The sequence below is a fragment of the Stegostoma tigrinum genome, chromosome 19 (genome assembly GCF_030684315.1).
Source record: "Stegostoma tigrinum isolate sSteTig4 chromosome 19, sSteTig4.hap1, whole genome shotgun sequence".
Lineage (NCBI taxonomy): Eukaryota > Metazoa > Chordata > Chondrichthyes > Orectolobiformes > Stegostomatidae > Stegostoma > Stegostoma tigrinum.
The window spans coordinates 38,700,930-38,725,528 of record NC_081372.1 but is presented as its reverse complement, the minus strand read 5'-3'; the positions used below and the strand labels follow the sequence as shown (position 1 = coordinate 38,725,528).

Sequence of the window (24,599 nt, the reverse complement as noted above, 5' to 3'; positions counted from 1 at the left end):
AGAAAGGCGTTCCAGGATAATGCTATGGTTATACTGCTGGGCTAAGAACCCAGACCTCGTAAATTCAAATTATATCCTGGTAAGTTGATAAACTGATGCACTAAATATGGTAATATACAGAACTAGCTTCAGGGAAAAAAAAAAGATTTCATGGATAGACGTACATTTCATTCTCACAGGCTGATGATAGATCTAGCTAGTCAAAGCTGAACAGACCGTTAACAGCAGTAGGATTGTATATCACTACAATGTTTTTCATGATGTCGTTAATATACCTTGCCTATTGAACAAGAGATCGACTCTGGTTCTACACAGCCGGTAGAAGGACTTGTCGTGAACCAACTTAGTGATGTTGATAAAGAGGGAAACATTCATGATGAACACCAATATCTTGGAAAGTGCATTTGCAGTTGTAACTAGTCACTGTGTAAAGCAGTTTATTCTTCATACTATAGTTGATTCTTTTCCCAATCACCTTAAACCTGAGTCCTATGAGAATAATTGCTTTCTGTTTGCAAGTTTAAACAATTGATCACCTAGCCAATTTCGTTCACCTCGGGTGATGTCAAGATGCAGCTGGTTATACAGAAGACTATGACCTTGACAATATCGCTGCTGTGGTGTGGAAGATGTGCATAACTGAACTAATCATCACCTATAATCTATAATCAAACTACAGATATGTTTCAGGGCACTGGCATCTGCCTGACCATGTACAAAATGGCCCAAGGTATCCTGTTTGCCAAAATGAAAGGATTACCTGTTCCAGCCAAATACTCGCTAGTTTTATTTCATTCAGTCACAGATATAGGCATCACCTACTAGGCCAGCATTTATTACCAATCCCTGATAGTCCAGAGGACAATTAAGAATCTACCACATTATAGTGGGTCAGGAGTCACAGATTGAAAAGATCGGATAAGGCTGGCAGATTACCTTCGTTAAAGGGCATACCTGAACCTGATGGGTTTTAGGCCATCCTTATCCTGTCTTAAGAGTTAACTTGCTTTTGAAAACATGGCAATGTAATTAAAAAGGATACCTTCCATTCTTCAATTGTCATGGAAAGAATTATCAATAATGGCATATAGTAACCCCCAACTCACCATTCAATTGTAATCCCTGATTATTGGGTAATAATCATCATCATTATCATCCTGGGAGAAATACAACAAACCAAAATAAAATAAATTAAAGAAAACTTTGGAAATTTTGACCGTGACCCCCTGGGCTCGCACATGACATCAAATAGTTTCAATTTCTCTAACTGTAACAAATAAAAAACGACTTGGTGTTAGCAATTAATGTTTAATGTTCTTGAATAAACCATTGTGTGTCTTTTTCTGTGAAAGATATGTTCGAGGATCCGACCCAGCTGAATGGTTTGCAGTAGATGCTGACACTGGTGCCGTCTCAACAGTAAAAACACTGGATCGCGAATCCCCTTATGTGAATAACAGTTTTTATACATTAATTGTTTATGCAGTTGAGGATGGTAAGTTGTCTTCCAAAAATATTAATTTGCGGATTACATACTTAAGTGGGCAGGTTAAGTGTCACACCTTTTGTGCTCTGCTACTTCACATTCACTCTAGCTTTGCTACTGTAACCATTTACTACTACAGGTCACTCTCTACCACGCTTGCAACTACGTGGCTCATCTTCCCTCACTCGTTCTTGCCCCCTCTACCACAAAACTCCAATATCACTCATCATGAATGGACTTGGTGCTGCCCACTCACTTGTCTGGGAACTTTGGGGGGCACAAGTTGGTGAGCACCTCACTGTTCCACATCTGCCTAAGGAAGAAACACTCAAGTTGCTGACGGTGGGAGGGCTGAAGGTAGCCAGGCACCGTTCAGTACCAGGTAAAAGAGGACCCTGTGGTGTCAGCAATTAGTGCCATTTTCCAACTGCGCAGGGAGCAGCAAGAAGTATTTTAGGACAGAATAGCTTTCATAGCTGAGACGCTGCAGGAGTACAACTCCTTCATGAGGACCCCACTGCCTGAAACATGTGATTACTGACTCCCTCCGTGGACAGGTTGGAAGCTGCCACGGAGAGCTATGTCCAGTGCCCTGAGGAGCTGTTGGGAAGTGCATGAACCTGCACTTCATCACACCGGTCATTGGGCCTCATGACCAATGGCATAGTAACCGTAACCAAAACCTAATACAGGGAACATGGAATTTGGTGCTTATTTCAGGTGTCTCTTCCTCATAAGGAGACAATGTAGTAACCAGTCAGTGGAAGGACCACACACGGGTCCCTTAGAGGTTTCCACTCAGGACATTACAGAGCTAGTTATCCCTCAGCCTTCAGATTGTTTGTCCTCATCCCAAGTTTAAGCTGAGAACGGTCCACTTGCATCTCGTAAGGAGTCCCTGAGTATGTCTGGGCTGTCCAGGAACAAAAGGATCTGGCTATGCCCAATGAAACCTCCAAGGTAAATTGGCCCCATTGTCAAACAGGCTACCCCACTCCAGTGGTGGAAATCATAGAATCCCTACACTGTGGGAGCAGCCCATTCAGGTCAACAAGTCCACACCATCCCTCTGAAGAGCACCCCCTCCCAGACCCATCTCCCTACCCTTTCCCTGTAACCCTACATTTCCCATAGCCAATCCACCTAACTTCCACACCTCTGGACACTACAGACAATTTAGCATGGCCAATCCACTTAACCCACACATCTTTCAACTGAGAGGAAGCTAGAGCACTTGGCGGAAACCCACACAGACATGGGGAGAATGTGCAAACTCCACACAGGCTGTCACCTGAGGGTGGAATCCAGCTTGGGTCCCTGGCATTGTGAGGCAGCAGTGCTAACCACTGAGCCACTGTGTTGTCCTAACCTAGGATAACACTGTGACTTAGTGGGAAGGAGAGAAAAGAAACCATTTTTGAGAGCATATTGGTGGCATGGATGACATTGTTCTGTGAATGAAGTCTAATACTTGCATGAAAGTTAAAGGTTTTGCAATAGATCTCTTTGTGCTCCTGAATGTAAATGTACCAGCATGATGCCTAACCTCATGTTCATACAGGATGCACCATGCATCAATGTCATCATTGAGACTCTGCTGAAGCATGTGAAAGGAAGATGAAAAAGGTGTATTTAGGGCAAAGGATACCATCATCACTCTTGGTCAAACATTTCTTTTTTCTTTCCCAAAACTCTGTGTGCAAAAGTGTTGGTGTTGAATTAAATGGTCAGTAGTTTGTTGCCAGGGAGATGTACAAAACACAGGGAGCTACTGCCTTAGAATGACCATGGATTAGGGAGTCCACAGGTCTGTGTCCTGCACAGTGCATGGGTCTGAGTGTCAATTTTTTTGTCCTCTAAAGGGTCTCACATGTTGCAACACTTACCGTGTCCTTTCTGGGTGTGGTTTCAGCCATTTTCTTTCCTGTTGGGTAGTTTTGATTCCCAGCACAATGGAAGGCGACAATAAGCTCACTTTGGTCAGTGAACAGGCCTGGATGACAAGTGCCCAGACTACTGACTATTGGCTGTACATCTCCCTGACTGCTTTGGCCCTACCTCCAGACTTGCCAACTACTGAGCCATGGGACTGACCTTGACCCCTTTCTGGATTGCAGAAGTACGGGCTCTCTGATTGCGAACATTCTGACCAGATGCCTGACCGTGGCCGATTCTCTTGACTGGTATTGGAAGCTGTGCTTGACTTAATATGTCTGACTGACAGATGTCTCTATTAATTTCTTGTCTGTAACTTTGTAAGATGTTGCCATTAGTGAGTAGGTCAACATTTATTCCCCATCTTTAATTGACTAGAGGGTAATTAAGTGTCAATTGTATTTGCTCCTGATTTGTTGAGTCAATAATAACAATGTAGTTGAGTCAACAATCATTTTCTGGAAGCGTTTGACAAGGTCTCAAGTAAGACATTAGCATGTGAAATTAAAGCACATAGGACTGCGGGTACACATAGGATTGCGGTAGTGTACTGCCACAGATAGAGAACGGGTTAGCAGATAGGAAACAAAGAATAGGAATAAGTGAGTCCTTTTCTGAATGACAGGCAGTGACTTGTGGAGTATCTTAGGGATGAGTGTTTCGACCCCAACTCCTCACAATATATGTTAATGATTTAGATGAGGGAACTAAATGTAATATCTCAAAGGTTGAAGGTAACACAAGGGATAGGTATAAGGGTAGCTGTGAGGAGGATACAAAGGCACTATGGTATAATTTGGACAAATTGAGTGAATGGATAAATGCACAGCAGATGAAGTATTACATGAATATCCACTTTGGTAGCAAAAACAGGAAGGCAGATTATTATGTGGGTGAAGATAGGTTGGGAAAATGGGGGATGCAATAAGCGCGCAGGTGAAGAAGGCAAATATATGTTGGCCTTAATAGTGGGAGGATTTGAGTACAGGAGCCAAATTGTGTTATTAAAATTGTACAAGGCTGTGTTAAAAATCAGATCTGGAGTACTGTGTGTAGTTTTCATAGAATCCTTACAGCGTTGAAAAGGCCATTCAGCCCATTGAGTCCACACTGACCTTCCAAAGAGTATCCTTCCCTGTAGCCCTGCATTTCCCATGGCTAACCCACCTAGCCTACGCATCATAGGCATTTTAGCATGAGTCCACATAACCTGCACATCTTTGGACTGTGGGAGGAAACCAGAGTACCCAGAGGAAACCCACACCAACATGAGAGGATGTGCACTCTCCACATAGACAGTTACCCAAGGGTGGAGTTGAACCCAGGTCCCTGGTGCTGTGAGGAAGCAGTGCTAACTGCATGATACTGATTTTGGTATCTGTTCTGGCTGTGGAGGGAGTGCAACAAAAGTTTACCAGACTGATTCTTGAGATAGTAGGACTGACATACAAAGAGAGACTGGATGGTTAGGATCTTCTTCACGGGCGTTCAGAAGAATGAGGATCATCTCAGAGAAAACTATAAAACTTTAACATGTCTAGGCAGGGTAATCTCTGGAAGGATGTTCCTGATGACTGGGGGAGTCCAGAACCAAGGGTCAATGTTACTTGCCAGACGCAATACAGATCAGATCTTCCTAAGTGTCCTGCAAGTGGATGGGAGATGTGCCATGAGGATACGGATAAGTTGACAATTTCAGATGCCAATGGATGAGGGTTGTATGTGGCTACTGTCCAAGGATCATGTCCTAAGATACTGTTGATCGGTAGCATCCGCGCTGAACTGGAGTCACTTGATACCCGTTCTGACTTACATATCGAGAATTTTTGGCAGCTAGATTGTACGTGGCAGTTGTAGATTAAGGAGTCGCTCACAGATGAGAGAAGTTATGCAGTTAATAAGGTTGTTAACAAACAATAAACCTCCTAAACTAGCAACTCACCATTACTGAATTAGAGTCTGTCCTCAATGACCAGAACCTGTTCAAAGGATGCAGTGGGTTGATCTTGACATCAAGTTAGACCTTGCTGAACTTCTCACATGATTCTACCACAATTCTTGCCATTACCATCTAATTCCATACAACGAAAAATGGATTTCTGAACATGAGCTACCATATAGTGGGTGATTCATTGTGGATGCATACAACTAAATTGAGAGTTCATCAAAGTGAAAAAGGAGATACTGGAGGGGAGTACAGGGAACATGTCCATGGTGAGGATACGGCAGTGCAGTGGGGAGCCAGACATAGAGGTTGGTGAAGAAAGGAGCAGAGAGCACTCATGCATTGACATAAAATAGCCTTGGCATGAATAGATCTCACTGAGAGTTTGCTGAGCAGGTGTAATAGTGGAACAAAGGATGGCCATCCATACAGCTATTATGTTGCAGTGAGTGGCAAGTGAGGCCATCCTTGAAGATGCAATTCATCTTAGAGTCAGCAACAAGCAGCGATGAAGATCTATTTCTCCAACAATAAACTCACTCTTTTTGTCATGAGGCTCGTGAAGCTGTTTGCTGAGGTGCAGGGAGAGTATGAAGGAGATATGCCCATCATTGGATTTACCACAAAAATACAGCTTCCTGAATAGGCCAGAGAATCAGTGCCATCAGAGCCTGTATCAATGAGCTCCTTATTTGCATAGCTTTGTGGAGGAGAATCCTGGGTCTTGCTGCTTGAGAAGGCACACTCTACCTGTAGCTTTGAGACAATCACAAAGCTACTTTGCATCTGGGTCATTTCAAGGCATGACAGTGGACTTGAGTGGCAAAACACAGGCAGCCTCTCATTATTGCATCTGGTAGGTGATAGTTTCTTGAATGAGTTAATGTTAGAGTGCATTGAGCTCCAGACCTAAAGGCGTGCACAGGGTAAAGTGAGGCTACGGGATTTAAGCCAAGCAAGTGTGACTTCCTTCTCACAATATCGACTGCCTGTAATTTGGGTGCTAATTTCATCACTGGGCCACTTGTTGCACATTTGGAAATTACGTTGGACATCAGGCAGCAAAGTTGAGTGAGTTTGGGATTTGAAATGGGTGTGGTCCTGAAATGGAAATCCATCCCAATGTATCAATGGAAAAAAATGTGTTATAGAAGAATATCTTTAATGGAATTGGCTAATATTGTATTTTGAGAGGTAGAGATGTATCCTGTGGATAATATTAGAAACTCTTCGTTCCCAATAAAAATTGTATCATTAGGTGGAGAGAAGGCATCTTAAAGGAGGTCATGGATAGACTGGCAGTGAAAATTGTTATTTCCCATTGCCATCTCTTCAAATGTTGGTTTCCACACTGCATGTTCTGTTTCATATCTGAGATTGTTGTATGAGTCTTGTCTGTTTGGGGACTGAGTACTGGCTGCCTCCAACACGTTCTGCTCCAAACCATGGCATTCCTTTTTATTGGTAGTAGTTTTTAAAAAAATATACATTTGTTGTATTGTTACCTTGCTGAAAAATGGGGTAGTGGTGAGATGAAAATGGTCCTGCGTAGTTGACCATTTTCCAACTGGAATAATTTTTTTTGAATTTTGAAAGTTGTCTTAAGTAAACTGGTGGCTTGCTGTCAGCAGTTTTGCAGTAATTTGTTCCCCAGCTACCAATTCCGTCTCACTTCCTGCCCTCTACTTGAGATCAAACCAGATTGTTCACTATATTGCTGTCACGTTTGAAGGTGGCCTTCAACCACATGTTTACAGCATTACTGTGATATGCCATCAAATCTCAATGATATCACCCAATTTCATCCCAGCATTGGCTGAAAACGCCCAACATTTTCATGCATTCCTTTGTTGCTGGTAGATTTGACTATTCCATTGTTAACTGGTTTTCCACATTCTACTCTCGAAAAGCTGAAGGCTATTTAAAACTCTGTTGCCCGTGCCCTTACTCACATTTGAGTCTTCTTCATTTATTACTGCTGTGCTCAGTGGCCTACTTTGTCAAAGTGAAGCAATGCATTGGTTTTGAAATTCTTATATTTACTGTCAAATCACTCAGCTATCTCTGTCACCTCCTTCAGCCCCACAGCCAGCTAAAGTTGATCTCAAGAACATGGTTAGTTTTAATTACTTAAACATTAGTAGCTGTGCTTTCAGAGATAAGGGGAACTGCAGATGCTGGAGAATCCAAGATAACAAAGTGTGGAGCTGGATGAACATAGCAGGTCAAGCAGCATCTCAGGAGCAAAAAAGCTGACGTTTTGGGCCTAGACCCTTCATCAGGGAGGGGGATGGGGAGAGGGAACTGGAATAAATAGGGAGAGAGGGGGAGGCGGACCGAAGATGGAGAGAAAAGAAGGTAGGTAGAGAGGAGAGTATAGGTGAGGAGGTAGGGAGGGGATAGGTCAGTCCAGGGAAGATGGACAGGTCAAGGAGGTGGGATGAGGTAGTAGATAGGAAATGGAGGTGTGGCTTGAGGTGGGAGGAAGGGATGGGTGAGAGGAAGAACAGGTTAGGGAGGCAGAGACAGGCTGGGCTGGTTTTGGGATGCAGTGGGGGAAGGGGAGATTTTGAAGCTTGTGAAGTCCACATTGATGCCATTGGGCTGCAGGTTCCCAAGTGGAATATGAATTGCTGTTCCTGTAACCTTCGGGTGGCGTCATTGTGGCACTGCAGGAGGCCCATGATGGACATGTCGTCTGAGGAATGGGAGGGGGAGTTGAAATGGTTCGCGACTGGGAGGTGCAGTTGTTTGTTGCGAACTGAGCCGAGGTGTTCTGCAAAGCGGCCCCCAAGCCTCCGCTTGTTTTCCCCAGTGTAGAGGTAGCCACACCGGGTGCAATGGATACAATATGCCACATTGGCAGATGTGCAGATGAACATCTGCTTGATGTGGAAGGTCATCTTGGGGCCTGGGATGGGGGTGAGGGAGGAGGTTTGGGGGAAAGTGTAGCACTTCCTGCGGTTGCAGGGGAAGGTGCCGGGTGTGGTGGGGTTGGAGGGATTGTGGAGTGGACAAGCGAGTCGCGGAGAAAGTGGTGTCTCCGGAAGGCAGACAAAGGTGGGGATGGAAAAATAGCTTGGGTGATGGGGTCAGATTGTAGATGGCGGAAGTGTCGAAGGATGATACGTTGTATCCGGAGGTTGGTGGGGTGGTATGTGAGAACGAGGGGGATCCTCTGGGGGCAGTTGTGGCGGGGGCAGGGTGTGAGGGATGTGTTGCGGGAAATGCAGGAGACGTGGTCAAGGGTGTTTTCGACCACTGCGGGGTGAAAGTTGCGGTCCTTGAAGAACATGGACATCTGGGATGTGTGGGAGTGGAATGCCTCATCTTGGGAGCAGATGCGGCAGAGGCGGAGGAATGGGAATAGAGGATGGAATTTTTGCAGGAGGGTGGGTGGGAGGAGGTGTATTCTAGGTAGCTGTGGGAGTCAGTGGGCTTGAAATGGACATCAGTTTCTAGCTGGTTTCCTGAGATGGAGACTGAGAGGTCCAGGAAGGTGAGGGATGTGTTGGAGATGGCCCAGGTGAACTTGAGGTTGGGGTGGAAGGTGTTGGTAAAGTGGATGAACTGTTCGAGGTCCTCCGGGGAGCAAGAGGAGGCGCCGATGCAGTCATCAATGTAACGGTGGAAGAGGTGGGGTTTGGGACATGTGTAGGTGCGGAAGAGGGACTGTTCCACGTTACCTACAAAGAGGCAGGCATAGCTTGGGCCCATGCGGGTACCCATGGCCACCCCCTTTGTCTGTAGGAAGTGGGAGGAATCGAAAGAGAAGTTGTTGAGGGTGAGGACGAGTTTGGCTAGGCGGATGAGGGTGTCAGTGGAGGGGATTGGTCGGGCCTGTGGGACAGGAAGAAGAGGAGGGCCTTGAGGCCAACTGCAAGAGGAATACAGGTGTATAGCGACTGGATGTCCATGGTGAAAATGAGGTGTTGGGGGCCAGGGAATTGGAAGTCCTGGAGGTGGTGGAGGGCGTGGGTGGTGTCACGGACGTAGGTGGGGAGTTCCTGGACCAAAGTGGAGAAAATGGAGTCCAGATAGGTGAAGGTGAGTTCAGTGGGGCAGATCCCCCTCGTTCTCACATACCACCCCACCAACCTCCGGATACAACATATCATCCTTCGACACTTCCGCCATCTACAATCCGACTCCACCACCCAAGCTGTTTTTCCATGCCCACCCTTGTCTACCTTCCGGAGTGACCACTCTCTCTGCGACTCCCTTGTCCACTCCAAACTCCCCTCCAACCCCACCATACCCAGCACCTTCCCCTGCAACCGCAGGAAGTGCTACACTTGCCCCCACACCTCCTCCCTCACCCATATCCCAGGTCCCAAGATGACCTTCCACATCAAGCAGATGTTCATCTGCACTTCTGCCAATGTGGTATATTGTATCCATTGCGCCCAGTGTTGCTTCCTCTACATTGGGGAAACCAAATGGAGGCTTGGGGACTGCTTTGCAGAACACCTCCGCTCGGTTCGCAACAAACAACTGCACCTCCCAGTCGCAAACCATTTCAACTCCCCCTCCCATTCCTCAGACGACATGTCCATCATGGGCCTCCTGCAGTGCCATAAGGATGCCACCCGAAGGTTGCAGGAACAGCAACTCATATTCCGCTTGGGAACCCTGCAGCCCAATGGCATCAATGTGGACTTCACCAGCTTCAAATCTCCCCTTCCCCCACCGCATCCCAAAACCAGCCCAGCCTGTCTCCGCTTCCCTAACCTGCTCTTCCTCTCACCCATCCCCTCTTCCCACCTCAAGCCGCACCTCCATTTCTTACCTACTACCTCTTCCCGCCTCCTTGACCTGTCCATCTTCCCTGGACTGACCTATCCCCTCCCTACCTCCTCACCTATACTCTCCTCTCTATCTATCTTCTTTTCTCTTCATCTTCGGTCCGCCTCCCCCTCTCTCCCTATTTATACCAGTTCCCTCTCCCCATCCCCCTCTCTGATGAAGGGTCTAGGCCCGAACCGTCAGCTTTTGTGCCACTGAGATGCTGCTTGGCCTGCTGTGTTCATCCAGCTTCACACTTTGTTAGCTGTGCTTTCAATTGATTTTACCCTAAGAGCTGGGATTTCTTTGTTAAACATGCCTAGCTATCTCCTCTATTTCCTCTTTCAGATATTTCTGAAAAGCTACAACTTGTGATCAACTGACCTAATATTTCCTTAATTTTATTCAATGTTAATTTTTAATGCTTCTGTAACATGCTTTGAAGTATTTTATTACATTTAAGATGCTATAAAATAAAAACCCTTATTGTTGTGCTCTTATGAGTAATTCTCTTTGAGGAACTTAGGTTTAGAAGTTGCCAAGTGGATTAAAATTTCTTGGCCCAGTTATTTGCTTTCAGAGAGATCACTCGCCAAAGAAATCTTTGAGTGATGTCAGTTCATTTTTGTATTGGCACCCAACTCTTGTTTATTGCAGGTGAGAGCCCTACAACAGGAACCGGCACAATGTCTCTTTTTCTGATCGATACCAATGACAATCTGCCTTATCTTGTCAATACACACCAAGAGATGTGTGATGAAGGTGAAGTCCCATTTGTAACTGTTGCAGCCAGGGATGATGACCTGGATCCCTACAGTGGTCCCTTCACATTTATGCTGTTGGACAATGAACAACATATAAAGGACAATTGGAAATTGCGCACACCAACAGGTACATATTATGCGAAAGTGAATGTGATATTAAAAGAAAATTGGAAGCATTCACCTGTTCAGGCAGCATCTCACAGAGACATAGGCCTAAATTTTACTGAATGGGTGGGGTGCTTAATATTGGAAGAAAACGTGTGTTGTCAGCTTTTGGGGGTGAGCAGTAGGACATCCCCACACCCCATGAATTTTTCAGAAATTTATAAAGTAAATGGCTGCTGGAAGGGTCGCTGGACAGTAGTAAAATTCCCTGAAATGATCTGACCTGGCCGAGCCGTTCTAGCCCATCCCTAGGTACTCAATAAAATTCAGCCCACAGAGTCAAATGGTACAATAAAAGGCTGCTCAGCTCAGCGAGTACATGATCGCTTTCTATAGAACAATTCATTCAGGACTATTCCTTGTATCTGTGAGGGAAACAGACAAAATAATATTTCAAATTACCAGCATCTGGGGGACTTTAGTTTTTAGATGAGATCATTTTGATTTAACCTTCAAGGAAACGTAGAACAGGTCCTGAGCAATAAGGCATTGCTGTATCTTCCTTTAGTGCTGATAAAGTGTAAAGCTGGCTTGTCTAACTAATGTGAGACCGAATGTTTAATGAGTTAGAAAGCAAAGCATGAGATGACCTGTACAATCAGTGTAGAGCATTTTTATCACTTCTCGATAGATTTTCAATTGAGTTATCCTTTCCCTTGCAACTTGAAGGCGTGAGTGATAGCTGATGTGGAAAGTTATCACCTTGCAAGTGCCCTAATATTATTTTCAATTGATACTTTGTTGTGTCAGACAGGACAGTTCAGCTTGTGATGGAAAAGAAAATTCCTGTTGGAAACTACTCTGTGCCTTTCAGAATCCAAGATAGACAGGGAATTACCCAGGAATGTGTTTTGAATCTGCGCATATGCCATTGTCTTGATGGGAAAACATGCCCTGTACTAAAGCCTGCAACAACTAACTTACGTGGAGCTGCGATTGGAATGTTCTTTGCTGGCTTATTATGTTTGCTCTGTAAGTACACATTGTCATTAAAAGTTAGCATCTCACTGAGTAAAAGTTTACAAACAGTAGAAAATGGTTTGTGGTATTTAAGGGTTTCAACTATTTGCAGTTATGTGGAGAATGCATATCTTCAAAGCTCAAGTGGCTGACAGGAAGCAAGGAGTAGTGATAAACGGGTCCCTTTCGGAATGGCAGGCAGTGACCAGTGGGGTACCACAAGGTTCGGTGCTGGGACCGCAGCTGTTTACGATATATGTTACTGATACAGACGAAGGCATTAAAAGTAATATTAGCAAATTTGCTGAAGACACAAAGTTGAGCGGCAGTGTGAAATGTGAGGAGGATGTTATGAGAATACAGGGTGACTTGGACGGGCGAGATGAGTGGACGGATGCATGGCAGATGCAGTTTAATGTGGATAAATGTGCGGTTATACACTTTGGTGGCAAGAAAAGGAAGGCAGATTACTATCTCAATGGAGTCAAGTTAGGTAAAGGGGAAGCACAACGAGATCTGGGTGTTCTTGTACATCAGTCAATGAAAGCAAGCATGCAGGTACAGCAGGCAGTGAAGAAAGCTAATAGCATGCTGGTCTTCATAACAAGAGGAATTGAGTATAGGAGCAAAGAGCTCCTTCTGCAGCTGTACAGGGCCCTGGTGAGACCGCACCTGGAGTATTGTGTGCAGTTTTGGTCTCCAAATTTGAGGAAGGACATTCTTGTTATTGAGGGAGTACAGCATAGGTTCACGAGGTCAATTCCCAGAATAGCGGGACTATCATATGTTGAAAGATTAGAGCGACTGGGCTTGTATATGCTTGCGTTTAGAAGGATGAGAGGGGATCTGATTGAGGCGTATAAGATTATTAAGGGATTGGACACTCTGGAGGCAGGAAGCATGTTTCCGCTGATGGGTGAGTCCAGAACCAGAGGACACAGTTTAAAAATAAGGGGTAGGCAATTTAGAACAGAGTTGAGGAAAAACTTCTTCACCCAGAGAGTGGTGGATATGTGGAATGCTCTGCCCCAGAAGGCAGTGGAGGCCAACTCTCTGGATACTTTCCAGAAAGAGATAGATAGAGCTCTTAAAGATAGTGGAATCAAGGGTTATGGGGATAAGGCAGGAACAGGATACTGATTGTGGATGATCAGCCATGATCATATGAATGGTGGTGCTGGCTCGAAGGGCCGAATGGCCTACTCCAGCACCTATTGTCTATTGTCTATTTGTAGTGGAATAAATTTACAAATATTTGCAAATTAATAACAAAATATTAGTGGCATTTTATTGCCAACGATATTGGAATATTTCAATTACCACACATTAAAGAACTTGTTTTTTGAAACCCTACATGGCTTTGCCCTCTTTATCTCTGTAATCTTTTCCAGCCTTGGAGGTCTCTGAGGTATAAGAGCTCAGTTAATTCTGGCCGCTTGAACATTCCTGTGTTTAATTACCATTCGGTTGGCTGTGTTCAGCTGCTGAAGCACCACATTTTTTGATTCACTTTCAAACTAGCCTATCACTCAAACATGCCTTTCTCCTATAAGTAAACCTTTAACTGGCCATCATATTTGATCTGTAACACTCATATGAAGAGTCTTGTGATATGTTATGACAATAAAGCTGCTAAATAGATAATAGTTATTGTCATACTGTTCTTATTCTATTGTTTAAATTAAATATAAAATAATCCTCCCAACGGAAAGAGATAGAGCCATTTTTCAAATCGAGGATGATTGACTGTTTTCATTCACTTCTTTTGAACTTTGCAGTGGGATTTTGTTTGCTAATATTTTGTACGTTTTCAAACAAGAAGGGTCAGCACTCATTACCTTCGAATGAACCTTTGTGGACTTTGATCAACTACAATGAAGAAGGAGGTAATACAGCTCTGGTAAGTAACTAAGCTCCAAAATTCCACAATAAAATAAGTTTCCTTAATTACCTTATGCTGTCAAATTTAAATGATAAGTGAGTGAAAATGATTAAGCAACACTTTCACTTACTGGAATGTAATATTGGACTTTAAGATCTTGTGCATATTTTCATAGCGTGAATAGTCCACAAGGAGTGTTCAGTTTGATGTAATGTTCTGTTTAGAAGATGAAAAATGAACACATTGTGATAAAGTGTTACAGTAAAGTCCAAAGGGGCGCATAATTTTCTCTTTCCTACTCCTGAGGTTGGCGAGAATGGAAATATTTTTGAAAGATGTGCATATTTAATTCTCAATGTTCTTGACAATATGTAAAGCTAAATTAAGAAATCTTCCAATCAGTTCTCTTAAGTTAACAAAAATAAGGACTTAGTCTTATTGTTAAAAACTCTGAAGTTTTAAACTTACATACATGTTATGGGAGGGGAGATGGAGTCGGAAAAACATTTAAGTCCATAAAGAAAGAATGGTTACTTGTCAATGAACTTGACATCCGAGCTGTGCTGTAGCTCAAGCAAACAGGTTGTTTCTCCAGGGACAATCACTTTAAACTGCAATCCATCTTTTTCCTGCGTGAGTGTTGTAGCACTTTAGGATTCTTTTATTTTTAGCAGTGTGCTCCCAATGCAGGATCTAGGTTTCTGCCATTAAAACTGACCACTGTGATTGAACAAGTACACAGTTACACCTTTGACCTCAGGCTGATAGAGTACTGTAAAAGCTCTTGGTGCAACTTCGAAAAGTTTCAAACCAGAATTGATTGCGAAAGTGAGAGATAGTAGGAACTGCTAATGCGGGAGAATCTGAGATAACAAGATGTAGAGCTGGATGAACACAGCAGGTCAAGCAGCATCAGAGGAGCAGGAAAGCTGATGTTTCAGGTCTGGACCCTTCTTCAGAAATGTGTCTGGTGCTACTTGGCTTGCTGTGTTCATCCAGCTCTACACCTTGTTATCTCTTTGGTTGTGAAAGTACCTTAACATTATTATATCTGTAGCACTGATGGGCTTAAATATCAGTAATTCATGATAAATTATAATCGTCAGCACAATTCAAAAAAATCTTCTGCCAGAAAGTGATGGATGCTGAAGTGCGAGGAGAGTTGGAGCGGTCTTCTGAGGAGGAAAATAAGAGCAATAAGTGGGAGAAGCGTCACCTTCAGCTGACTGCGTGGTTCAGCATTAGGCTCAACCAGCCAAGAAGGAATTAATTGACAGTTGCTTCGAATAGAATTGAGTGGTGTGAAGTCATAATTCATTGACTGTAATTCTGTTGCTGTTAGAAAGACAAGCAGTTCTTGTTTATTCCAAAAATACAAATGTAGCTTTTTATTTATTTTCTCCTCCGTTTTCCTGTGGTGTATTAAAGGTTCATGTCAACAACTGTTTGAAGGCTTTACAACATGCGAAGTTTGCTGATGATATGAAGATAGGTGGACAGGCAGTTAGTACTGAGGAGGTGGGGAAGCTGCAGAAAGATTTAGACAGTTTAGGAGAGTGGTCCAGGAAATGGCTGATGAAATTCAATGTGAGTAAATGTGAGGTTTTGTACATTGGAAAAAAGAATACAGGCATGGACTATTTTCTAAACGGTGAGAAAATTCACAAATCAGAAGTGCAAAGGGATCTGGGAGTGTTGGTCCAGGATTCTCTAAAGGTTAACTTGCAGGTAGAGTCCGTGATTAAGAAAGCGAATGTAATGTTGTCGTTTATCTCAAGAGGGTTGGAATATAAAAGCAGCAATGTGCTTCTGAGGCTTTATAAGGCTCTAGTTAGGCCCCATTTAGAATACTGTGTCCAACTTTGGCCCCAAACCTCAGGAAAGACATACTAGCCCTGGAGCGTGTCCAGCGGAGATTCACATGGATGATCCCTGGAATGAATGGTAGGTTTAACGTATGATGAACGGCTAAGGATCCTGGGATTGTACTCATTAGAGTTTGGAAGGTTGAGGGGAGATCTAATAGAAACTTACAAGATAATGTATGGTTTAGAAGGGGTGGATGCTAGGAAGTTGTTTCCGTTAGGCGGGGAGACTAGGACCCGTGGGCATAGTCTTAAAATTAGAGAGGGTAAATTTAAAACTGAAATGAGACGGCATTTCATCAGCCAGAGAGTGGTGGGCTTGTGGAATTCATTGCCGCAGAGTGCAGTAGAGGCCGGGATGTTGGATGCCTTCAAGGCAGAGATCAACAAATTCTTGATCTCAAAAAGAATCAAGAGCTGCGGGGAGAGTGCAGGGAAGTGGTGTTGAAATGCCCATCAGCCATGATTTAAATGGCGGAGTGGACTTGATGGGCCGAATGGCTTTACTTCCACTCCTATGTCTTATGGTCTTATGGTCTTATGGTCTATGCTGCGACTTTCAATAATTACAATGGGCGTTAGTGAGAGAACATCACTCCCTTAGACAGTTGTTCTGTTAAATGGAACTAAGGATGGGTTGCTTCTGTAGCCTGATTCTTGAAGCCGCAGCTAAACTAGCAGTCAATCAGACAGTTGATGATTTGAATTGCCAAGTGCATGTAGAAATCTAATATCCTATTTCCAACAAATTGTCGTCCATGCCGGCCCACTATGTCTAGGTGCAGTCCTGGAGTCTGCAAATTCCGATAGGGAAGCCTGTTAGTCCTGAAGCTTTGAGCAGATAACCCTGGGGGCATTTGAAGCTTGAAGGCCCAGACATGCTTAGAGTATTGGCCTGATGCAGCCTCACCCTCTCTGGCTGGATTTTCCATAGGGGTAATGATTGCAGGCAGAGTGAGGTAGTAGGGCATTAATATCCTGAGACAGGACTTCTTAGGGGTGTGTATATGATTTCTCCTCTATTTGCCTACTGGTAAGACATTGTCTCCTTGAGAGGTGGAAGCACTTGGAATGAACTTAAGGTCCCTTATCCCTCTGTCACTTTACCATTGAAACTGAGCATCAATGGCTAGAGTGATGGACTCAGGTCTGAATGCAACTCCAGCAGCCAATGAGCGTTCTGCTCAACTTGGGTCACCATGGCGGCACCAACCCATCAATGGAGCAGCCAGATACATGCATGCCAGCACTAGCACTGTCCTCCACCAAATATGAAGAAGTCAGTATACTTCTCTGAACTTTGATCCAGTTTATTAAGTATCTCCGAAAATGAGGTGTGGAGCTGGATGAGCACAGCAGGCCAAACAGCATCAGGGGAGCAGGAAATCTGATGTTTCGGGCCTAGACCCTTCTTCTGAAGAAGGGTCTAGGCCCGAAACATCAGATTTCCTGCTCCCCTGATGCTGTTTGGCCTGCTGTGTTTAACCAGGTCTACACCCTGTTACCTCAGATTCTCCAGCACCTGCAATTCCTACTATCTCTATTAAGTATCTCCACCTGCTTTTGCTGGTGTGTCCGCCTAAACATTTTAGCAAAGTGATTAATGGCCAAAACCAGAGGTCCTCTTGTGCCTAGTCTCTGGCAGCTATCTGAGTGCTGACCAACTTGACATATCTTTCTCAGCCAGCTGTGGAGACATTCCAGTGAGATAGTGCGAGAATGCGTACTCCTGTGCCTAATCTGGAGAAACTACCTACCGAGGTGAGCTATCCGAGCTAGTCCGGGTGCAGGAGACAGCCTTGTCAGTGCTTCAACTGAAAAGTTCTGTTGCTTCTGCTTCAGAGATAGAGCAGGAGCTGATGGTCTGAATAACTGGTCTTTTGCTGGAGAATTCTGTTTGCTTGCCTATAGAAAACACGAAAGGAATGAGTGGGATATTAGGTGTAGAAGCTTGAGCCTGCTAAAGATATGTTCATAGTAATGGTAATGGAAGAGCAGCATAACACATCACCGTGACGGTTCCTTGGTTGTTAGGATGTTGAAGTCTCAGTATCTCTGCATGCATGGTCTACATCCTATTTCATCAGCTCGAATATCCTCTCCTCATATAGGGTAAGGAGACAAATATTAGTCACCCTGTAATGTGAATTGTAGACTATTTTGACATCTTTGTCTGCAATTAGATAAATTGAGGGATTTCTTTTCAATTTCTTTCATTGGACATGGATTTCCTTGGCTAGGCCAGCATTTATTGCCCATCCATAATTGTCCAGAGGGCCGTTAGGAGACAACCACATCACTGTGGGTCTGATATCACAGGTGGTCAGTCCAGGAATGAATGGCAGATTTCCTTTCCATAAAGTCATTCATGAACCAAAAAAGGTTTCTATGACAATTGACAATGGGGTTACATGGTCACCATTAGACACCATTAATTAGTTTTAATTTTAGAGATTTTTAAGTTGACATTTCACCACTTGCATTAGTGAAATTTGACCCCATATTCCCAGGGCATTAGCCCGGAGTTCTGGATTTTTTTTCAGAGATTACTCCTTTGCTGCCACAACAGTTACTGCTGGTGCAGTTGGAGAAGAGGTGGTGAGGTGCCATGACTGAGTGAATGGGTTTGTAAAGGTCGTGATCTTAGTATTCTGGAAAAGGGGTAGGTGAAAGTCCCTGGGGGAATATACTGCTTGCAACAGTGAGAGTGTCAGACCATGAGCCTTGGGGGAAGGTGGCTGCAGAGTCAGATTGAGTTTGCCGTAGTAGTGAGAGAAGATGGTGGTACTTACTTTTGTGTAACACTCAGGTGGTACCTTTCTTACACCTTTCTTATGGCAATGTTGTGACTCCCTCTAGATTATGGACACTGTACTATTCTGGAATGGCTATTACTGATCAGGCTGCTAGTGTCTGCTATTATGGCGTCCTGTGGGAACCTTGAGGAAACAGGACGGCTATCCTACCTGTCACCTTACCCACCATCACCTCCAGATCCCTGACAAAGGGAGGTCAAACATGTCATTTATAATTGCACTATAAAATGTTAAAGGTTGTTCCTGGCTTGCAGCATTCAAAATGATGCCAAGCTGAAGTTGAAATCTCTCTGATGAAGGGGCTAGGCCCGAAACATCAGCTTTTGTGCTCCTGAGATGCTGCTTGGCCTGCTGTGTTCATCCAGCTTCACACTTTGTTATCTTGGCTCTTTCCATGTGGCTGCTGTAAGCGAGCACTTGCACCTCTACTGAGCACAAGTTTGTGCAAGAACAATGCCGTGGAAGTGTGATGCTTAATTAACTAAGTGAGCAGCAGAGAAAATGTGTGAATAAAACCAGGGCTTCTGGAGGGAAAATGTCTAAGAAATCTAAAACAAAATTGACCCAACCAAAATATCTGAAAATTTAGACTAACTTTCTTGATGCCAATCAGTTTCTTCATTATTGGCTTTTCTTTTCCTTTTGAGCTTGGCCAGCTTAATGGTCGGATGCATTCAGCACCATTTTTGGTCAGTATCCAGGCTTGTTTAAAGCTCCTTTCTTCAACAAACGTCTAATGTATTAACCCAGTCAATGAAACTGACGATTAATAATTTACATTCATTTTTGTGACTAAAGTCAATGGCAGTTCACTGAGTTCCATCATGTACTAATTTTTGCAGGCTGTTCACCTATGGCTCATTTGAAATACATGTGCATATTATTTTCTATTATAGAAAACTCCAACTGATCATTCAGCTCAATTAGTTTCTGACGATGCTGGTTTGGGTACAAAAGGAACAATGTCAATTAAATCTCGTGTACAAAACGGTGCTCAAGTTGTATACAGAAAAAATGTAAGTACTTCCATTACAATTTAAGTTAAATATCGATTGATCCCTCATTTAGATACAATTTGAGTTTACAATTTTATTTTTTATCATTTCTGCAAATCAGGAAGAACAACATATATCCTCTCTGCACCAAATTTAGGCAAGAGTTGTTTTGATCATGATAGGAAACTTGCACATATACTTTTAAATACCTCTACCATGTCCTGAAAAAACTGGCAACTTTCCAAAAAGTTGAAATATTTCAGTTATAAAGTAATTAATCAGTCAGCTTTGCCAGTTTTCTGTAAATAAGTCATTCAAAATATGTTTACTTGCAACCTGGTGATAGTGGTGAAATGGTAGTTTAGGGGGCGGCATGATGGTTAGGTTCAGAAGAGGCATTCATAGAGATATCAGGATTCAGACGATATTTGGCTGAATTTTAACAGATTTAATTCAATATAAATGATGCAATGTATTATACATTAGAAGGGAAAAATGTGGCACATGATTAATGAATCAAATTTTAAAAAATAGGTGGTGAAAGATATCTGATTTATATCTTTTTAGAGTTTGGATTTCAAACTAAAGACATGTGGATGTTTGTCTATTTTCGTCAAGTGGTTTAAAAAGTAATTAGTTCAAATGCTTTTGGGTTCAGTTTGAAGACAATCTGACTGAAGTCAGATGTAAATATCTCTTCTTTAAAATATAGGAAAATGTTCAGAGCAGTCAAAGAAATAAACTGTTACACTGAGATAGCTTAGTTTATGGAACTTTCAGACCTGTAAAGTTTGGCTAGGAACCTGTATTGTTTTTTCAAAGCTGAGAATCTCTAAGATTTCCATTGTGAGTATGCAAAAGAAAGATCTTGAAGCTTATGGTACAGGAACTGAGAGGAAGCAGTTAAATCAAACCTACAGATTAGGCAGGGAAAGAAATGTCTTCTGGGTTTGGATTAACTGTAAAGTGATGGTATTGCAAAGTAGATAAAATTGTGTTTTGTAGTGTTTTGAAATCTTTCAAACTGTTACGTTTAGATAACTTGTTTGAATTTTCTTTACTTATTTTGTGTAATACACTTCTGTTTTGTTGTTAAAACCAAATCTACAACCTTATGTGCTTATGTTTCATTAAAAGACTACCAGCTAAATTAAAACAAATGTGACCTTTCAAGTCAGCTTTCATTCTGGGTTCTGGCTTGTCCCGGAGCAACTAATAGAATCATAACAAAAGAGTATAATTGGTTAGGGGGAATTTACTTACACAAGATCCTCCTGTGCTGCACTGCAAACTTGCATTTAAAGAATGAAAATTCTGAGTTACAGTTGCCAAATTGATTGAGTACAGCGAGAAACTGGAGGCAGTACTCTGGTGAGGAGAAGCCTTGAAGACTTAATTTGTGTACAACTACTGAAGCACATGGAAGATATTTCAGCCTTGGACCTATCATGAATGAGGAAATGAGGACTAATTTCTGTGGAAATGTTAACTGAATGAAAGCCCCTGTAGAATAGGCTCAGTCTTCCCCGACAACATCAATTTGAGGCCTGCGTTATTTTGGCACCTAGTTCAATTGTACTCTTCAACCACTTGCCTGATACAAGCAGATAAAGGAAATCTGTCAGCTGGAAGGTAAGTGCAAGGTAAGGGAGATTGCTGGAATATTTTTAGTTGATGGTGAAGGTGGATCAGAGAAAATAAGGGTAGAGATCTTTTCAAATGAGCTCAGTCCTTTTGAGAGCCTGAAGGAGCATTCCTAGTTTCCTGGCACTAGAAAAAAGTCATCTAAAATTAATCTTTTTAGCCTTAATTCCTCAATGTTGTTTTCACAGATTAAGATGGTCTGGAAGGGCAGTCCACTCTGATTACATTTAAAGAGATGCATTTCAAGCTATTTAAAGTATCTTGATTTGTACACATGCAAGGTTCCTGCCTCTACAAGCAATAATGTTCTGAAACATTAACTCTATTTTCTCTCCATAGACGCTGCCAGACCTACTCATTTTCTACTGCAATTTCTGTTTTTGTTTGTTTTAGTAATGTTAAAATCCCTGCAACATTCAGTAATTGAATTGGTTCCTTTTAATTGACACCCTGCTTGTAATTCGATTGGATAGATAGAGTTGAAACTTCTCCAAAGCACCAGAGCACTTTATTGTGCAAAAATGTAGAACTACTTGAATTTGATAATTTTGAAAGGAAGTGAATGACAGATGCTAATCTAGTTATAATAGTTACAAGGTAGAATAGAAAAGGTTAAACACTTATACGTCAAGTCATGAATGTATAAAAAAATCAACATTTGTACACTTAAGGATGATGTAAAATAGTACTTCTTCATAGAACGAGTGTTGATTGACATATCAAATAATTTTCTGGTTAATGCACCTCCAGGGAAAAGCTCTGGAGATATGTAAGAGAAAGTTAAAAAATATTTTAAGAATTTAAAAAAATGAGCAGAAGGTTCACCTAGTCTAACTTCTTTATTACTGTGTTGGATAATGGTTAGGACAGTGGGAGTTGTTAACTTATCATCGAAATCAATCTATAATATACCAAGACAAGTGGCAGCAAAAGCTCCAAAGATGAAAAACTTTGTGAACAATAGATCGACAGCTACTCCCATAGCCTGGTACATTTACCCAATGCTGCATCTCAAATTACTGTTTTAAATTTATTCATGAGATGAGGACGTCACTGGCTGGCCCAGCATTTATTACCAATCCCTAACTGCCTAGGGGGTGGTTAAGAGTCAACCACCATTGTTGTGGGTCTAGAGTCACATGTTGGCCAGACTAAGTAAGGATGGCAGATTTCTTCTCTTAAAGGGCATTTGTGAACCAGATGAGCTTTTTCAACAGTTATCATTAGAACCTTAATTCTAGACTTTTACTGTAATCAAATTCCACCATCTCCCATTGTGGAACTCATTCCTTGTTCCCAGGACACTACCTGGGTCAGTCCAGTGACAGTCGCACTAGGCCATTGACTCCCCTGTATCACCTATCCTTTCCTAAAATATTATGTAGGAGAAGGAAGAGCTAAGCGACCTGTATCTATATTCTCCTTAGGCACATTTATGGTTGTACTGTAGTGGTCTACAGTCTACTCTTCCTCTGTTTTACGAATTGAAAATACACTTTTGATTCAATAATATAATAGATTTTGCCAAACAAATAAAATATTTCAAGCATCAGAGCCTTGTAACTGGCACAGATACCTGAGGTTTAACCAAATGTATGCAGTAGAAGCACTTAACGCAGACTGTGTGCATGGCTAAGGAAGGCCAAACATTTCAAGCAAATTAAGGGGCGGCTTGCCAATGTAGTTGGCCAGATGACCAGCTCTCCAGGCAAGGAAAGAACATATCTGAAAGTGGCTTCAAAGGACCCTATGTAAAGAATTTAAAATATGGCATTCACATTATTGCTCCTGGCTCAGATTTCATTTGCCTCCTATGTGACAGCTCTTGTAAAAAGGTGTCAGCACTCCATCTAGAAGTTTTTCTCCATAATAAAACCATCTATAACTTCCAAATCATGTACAGCATATCATGCTTTGAATGTCACAACATTATTAAATGAGTTAATCATACGTTATCAGATGAAATTAGATAAACGTGGTGCAGATGTACATAGTACTTGAGATCTAGCCATTTTAGCACAGATGCCTTTCAAATGCAGCCAGCTCCATTTGGCCAGACACCTCTAACAGGAGAGAGTAAGGACTGCCATTGCTGGAGTCAGAGATAACAGTGGGGAGCTGGAGGAACACAGCAGGCCAGGCAGCATCAAAGGAGCAGGAAAGCTGATGTCAGCTTTCCTGCTCCTCTGATGCTGTCTCATCTATTGTGTTCCTCCAGCTCCCCACTGCATTACCTTTAACAGGGTATGACAATGGCTGGCAGAACTTTATGAAAATAATATTTGACATGTCACAAGCTACACAGTGCACAGTAAACAGTAGATTAGATTAGATTTCCTACAGTGTGGAAACAAGCCCTGTGGCCCAACAAGTCCACATTGCCCCTTGAAGCATCCCACCCAGACCCATCCCCCTATAACCCACACACCTCTGAACACTACAGGCAATTATCACGGCCAATCCACCTAACCTGCACATCTTTAGACTGTGGGAGGAAACCGGAGCACATGGAGGAAACCCACGCAGACACGGGGAGACTGTACAAAGTCCACACAGATAGTCACCCGAGGCTGGAATTGAATCCCGCTCCCTGGTGCTGTGAGGCTGCAGTGCTAACCACTGAGCCACTGTGCCGCCCCAATATACTAGTTCCACCCATAATAACAAAATCCATGAAGAATCCAGAAATTATTTTTATGCACTTAGAGATTTCTACTGTGTGAAAATGTATTTTTAGATGTAAATATATTTATTTCACCATTCTGCACTTTTGACAATTTAGAACAACATGCTTAAAAGTGATTTTTAGCACTCAACTTCAAGCTCAGCCAACATAAATCTGATCTTAGATAACAAAGTGTGGCACTGGAAGAACACAACTCAGCCCGAAACATACTGGGCCTGCTGTGTTTATCCAGCTCCACACTTTGTTATCTCGGATTCTCCAGCATCTGCAGTTCCCACTATCTCTGATAAATTTGATCTTGTTGTTTTGTATATTTGAAGGGATACCACAACCACAGTCGATACATCAGGGATTTGACAACTGGTATCGCCAAGTACCTGCATTGGCCCTCTTGGGAGGATATTGTGTAAAGGAGGTCTACTTGTGTTTTCAGCACTACATTCTTTGACCACATATATTAATGTATAAATAAATAGTCAGTTGGTAGACAAAATTTTCATCTTACTGAAAAGATCTCTTTTGAAACAAAACAAAGAATTGCGGATGCTGGAAACCAGAAACAAAAAAAAAATAGAAATGGCTCAAAAAACTCAGCAGGCCCAGCAGTATTTGTGGAGGGAAAGTAGAGTTAATGTTTTCCATACAGTGACTCTTTTTCAGAAGGGTTTGAC

The 24,599-nt window shown here is 42.6% G+C and overlaps 1 protein-coding gene across 1 annotated transcript in view; it reads left to right on the top strand.

The window, feature by feature from the left end:
- LOC125461586 (cadherin-like protein 26) overlaps nt 1-24,599 on the top strand; it is an 83,482-nt gene that overhangs the window by 39,745 nt on the left and 19,138 nt on the right. Inside the window, exons 9-13 of the mRNA XM_059652633.1 lie at nt 1,353-1,495; nt 10,809-11,042; nt 11,831-12,052; nt 13,819-13,940; nt 19,500-19,619. Of these exons, the coding sequence (XP_059508616.1) occupies nt 1,353-1,495; nt 10,809-11,042; nt 11,831-12,052; nt 13,819-13,940; nt 19,500-19,619 (841 nt within the window). The remainder of the gene's footprint in view (nt 1-1,352; nt 1,496-10,808; nt 11,043-11,830; nt 12,053-13,818; nt 13,941-19,499; nt 19,620-24,599) is intronic.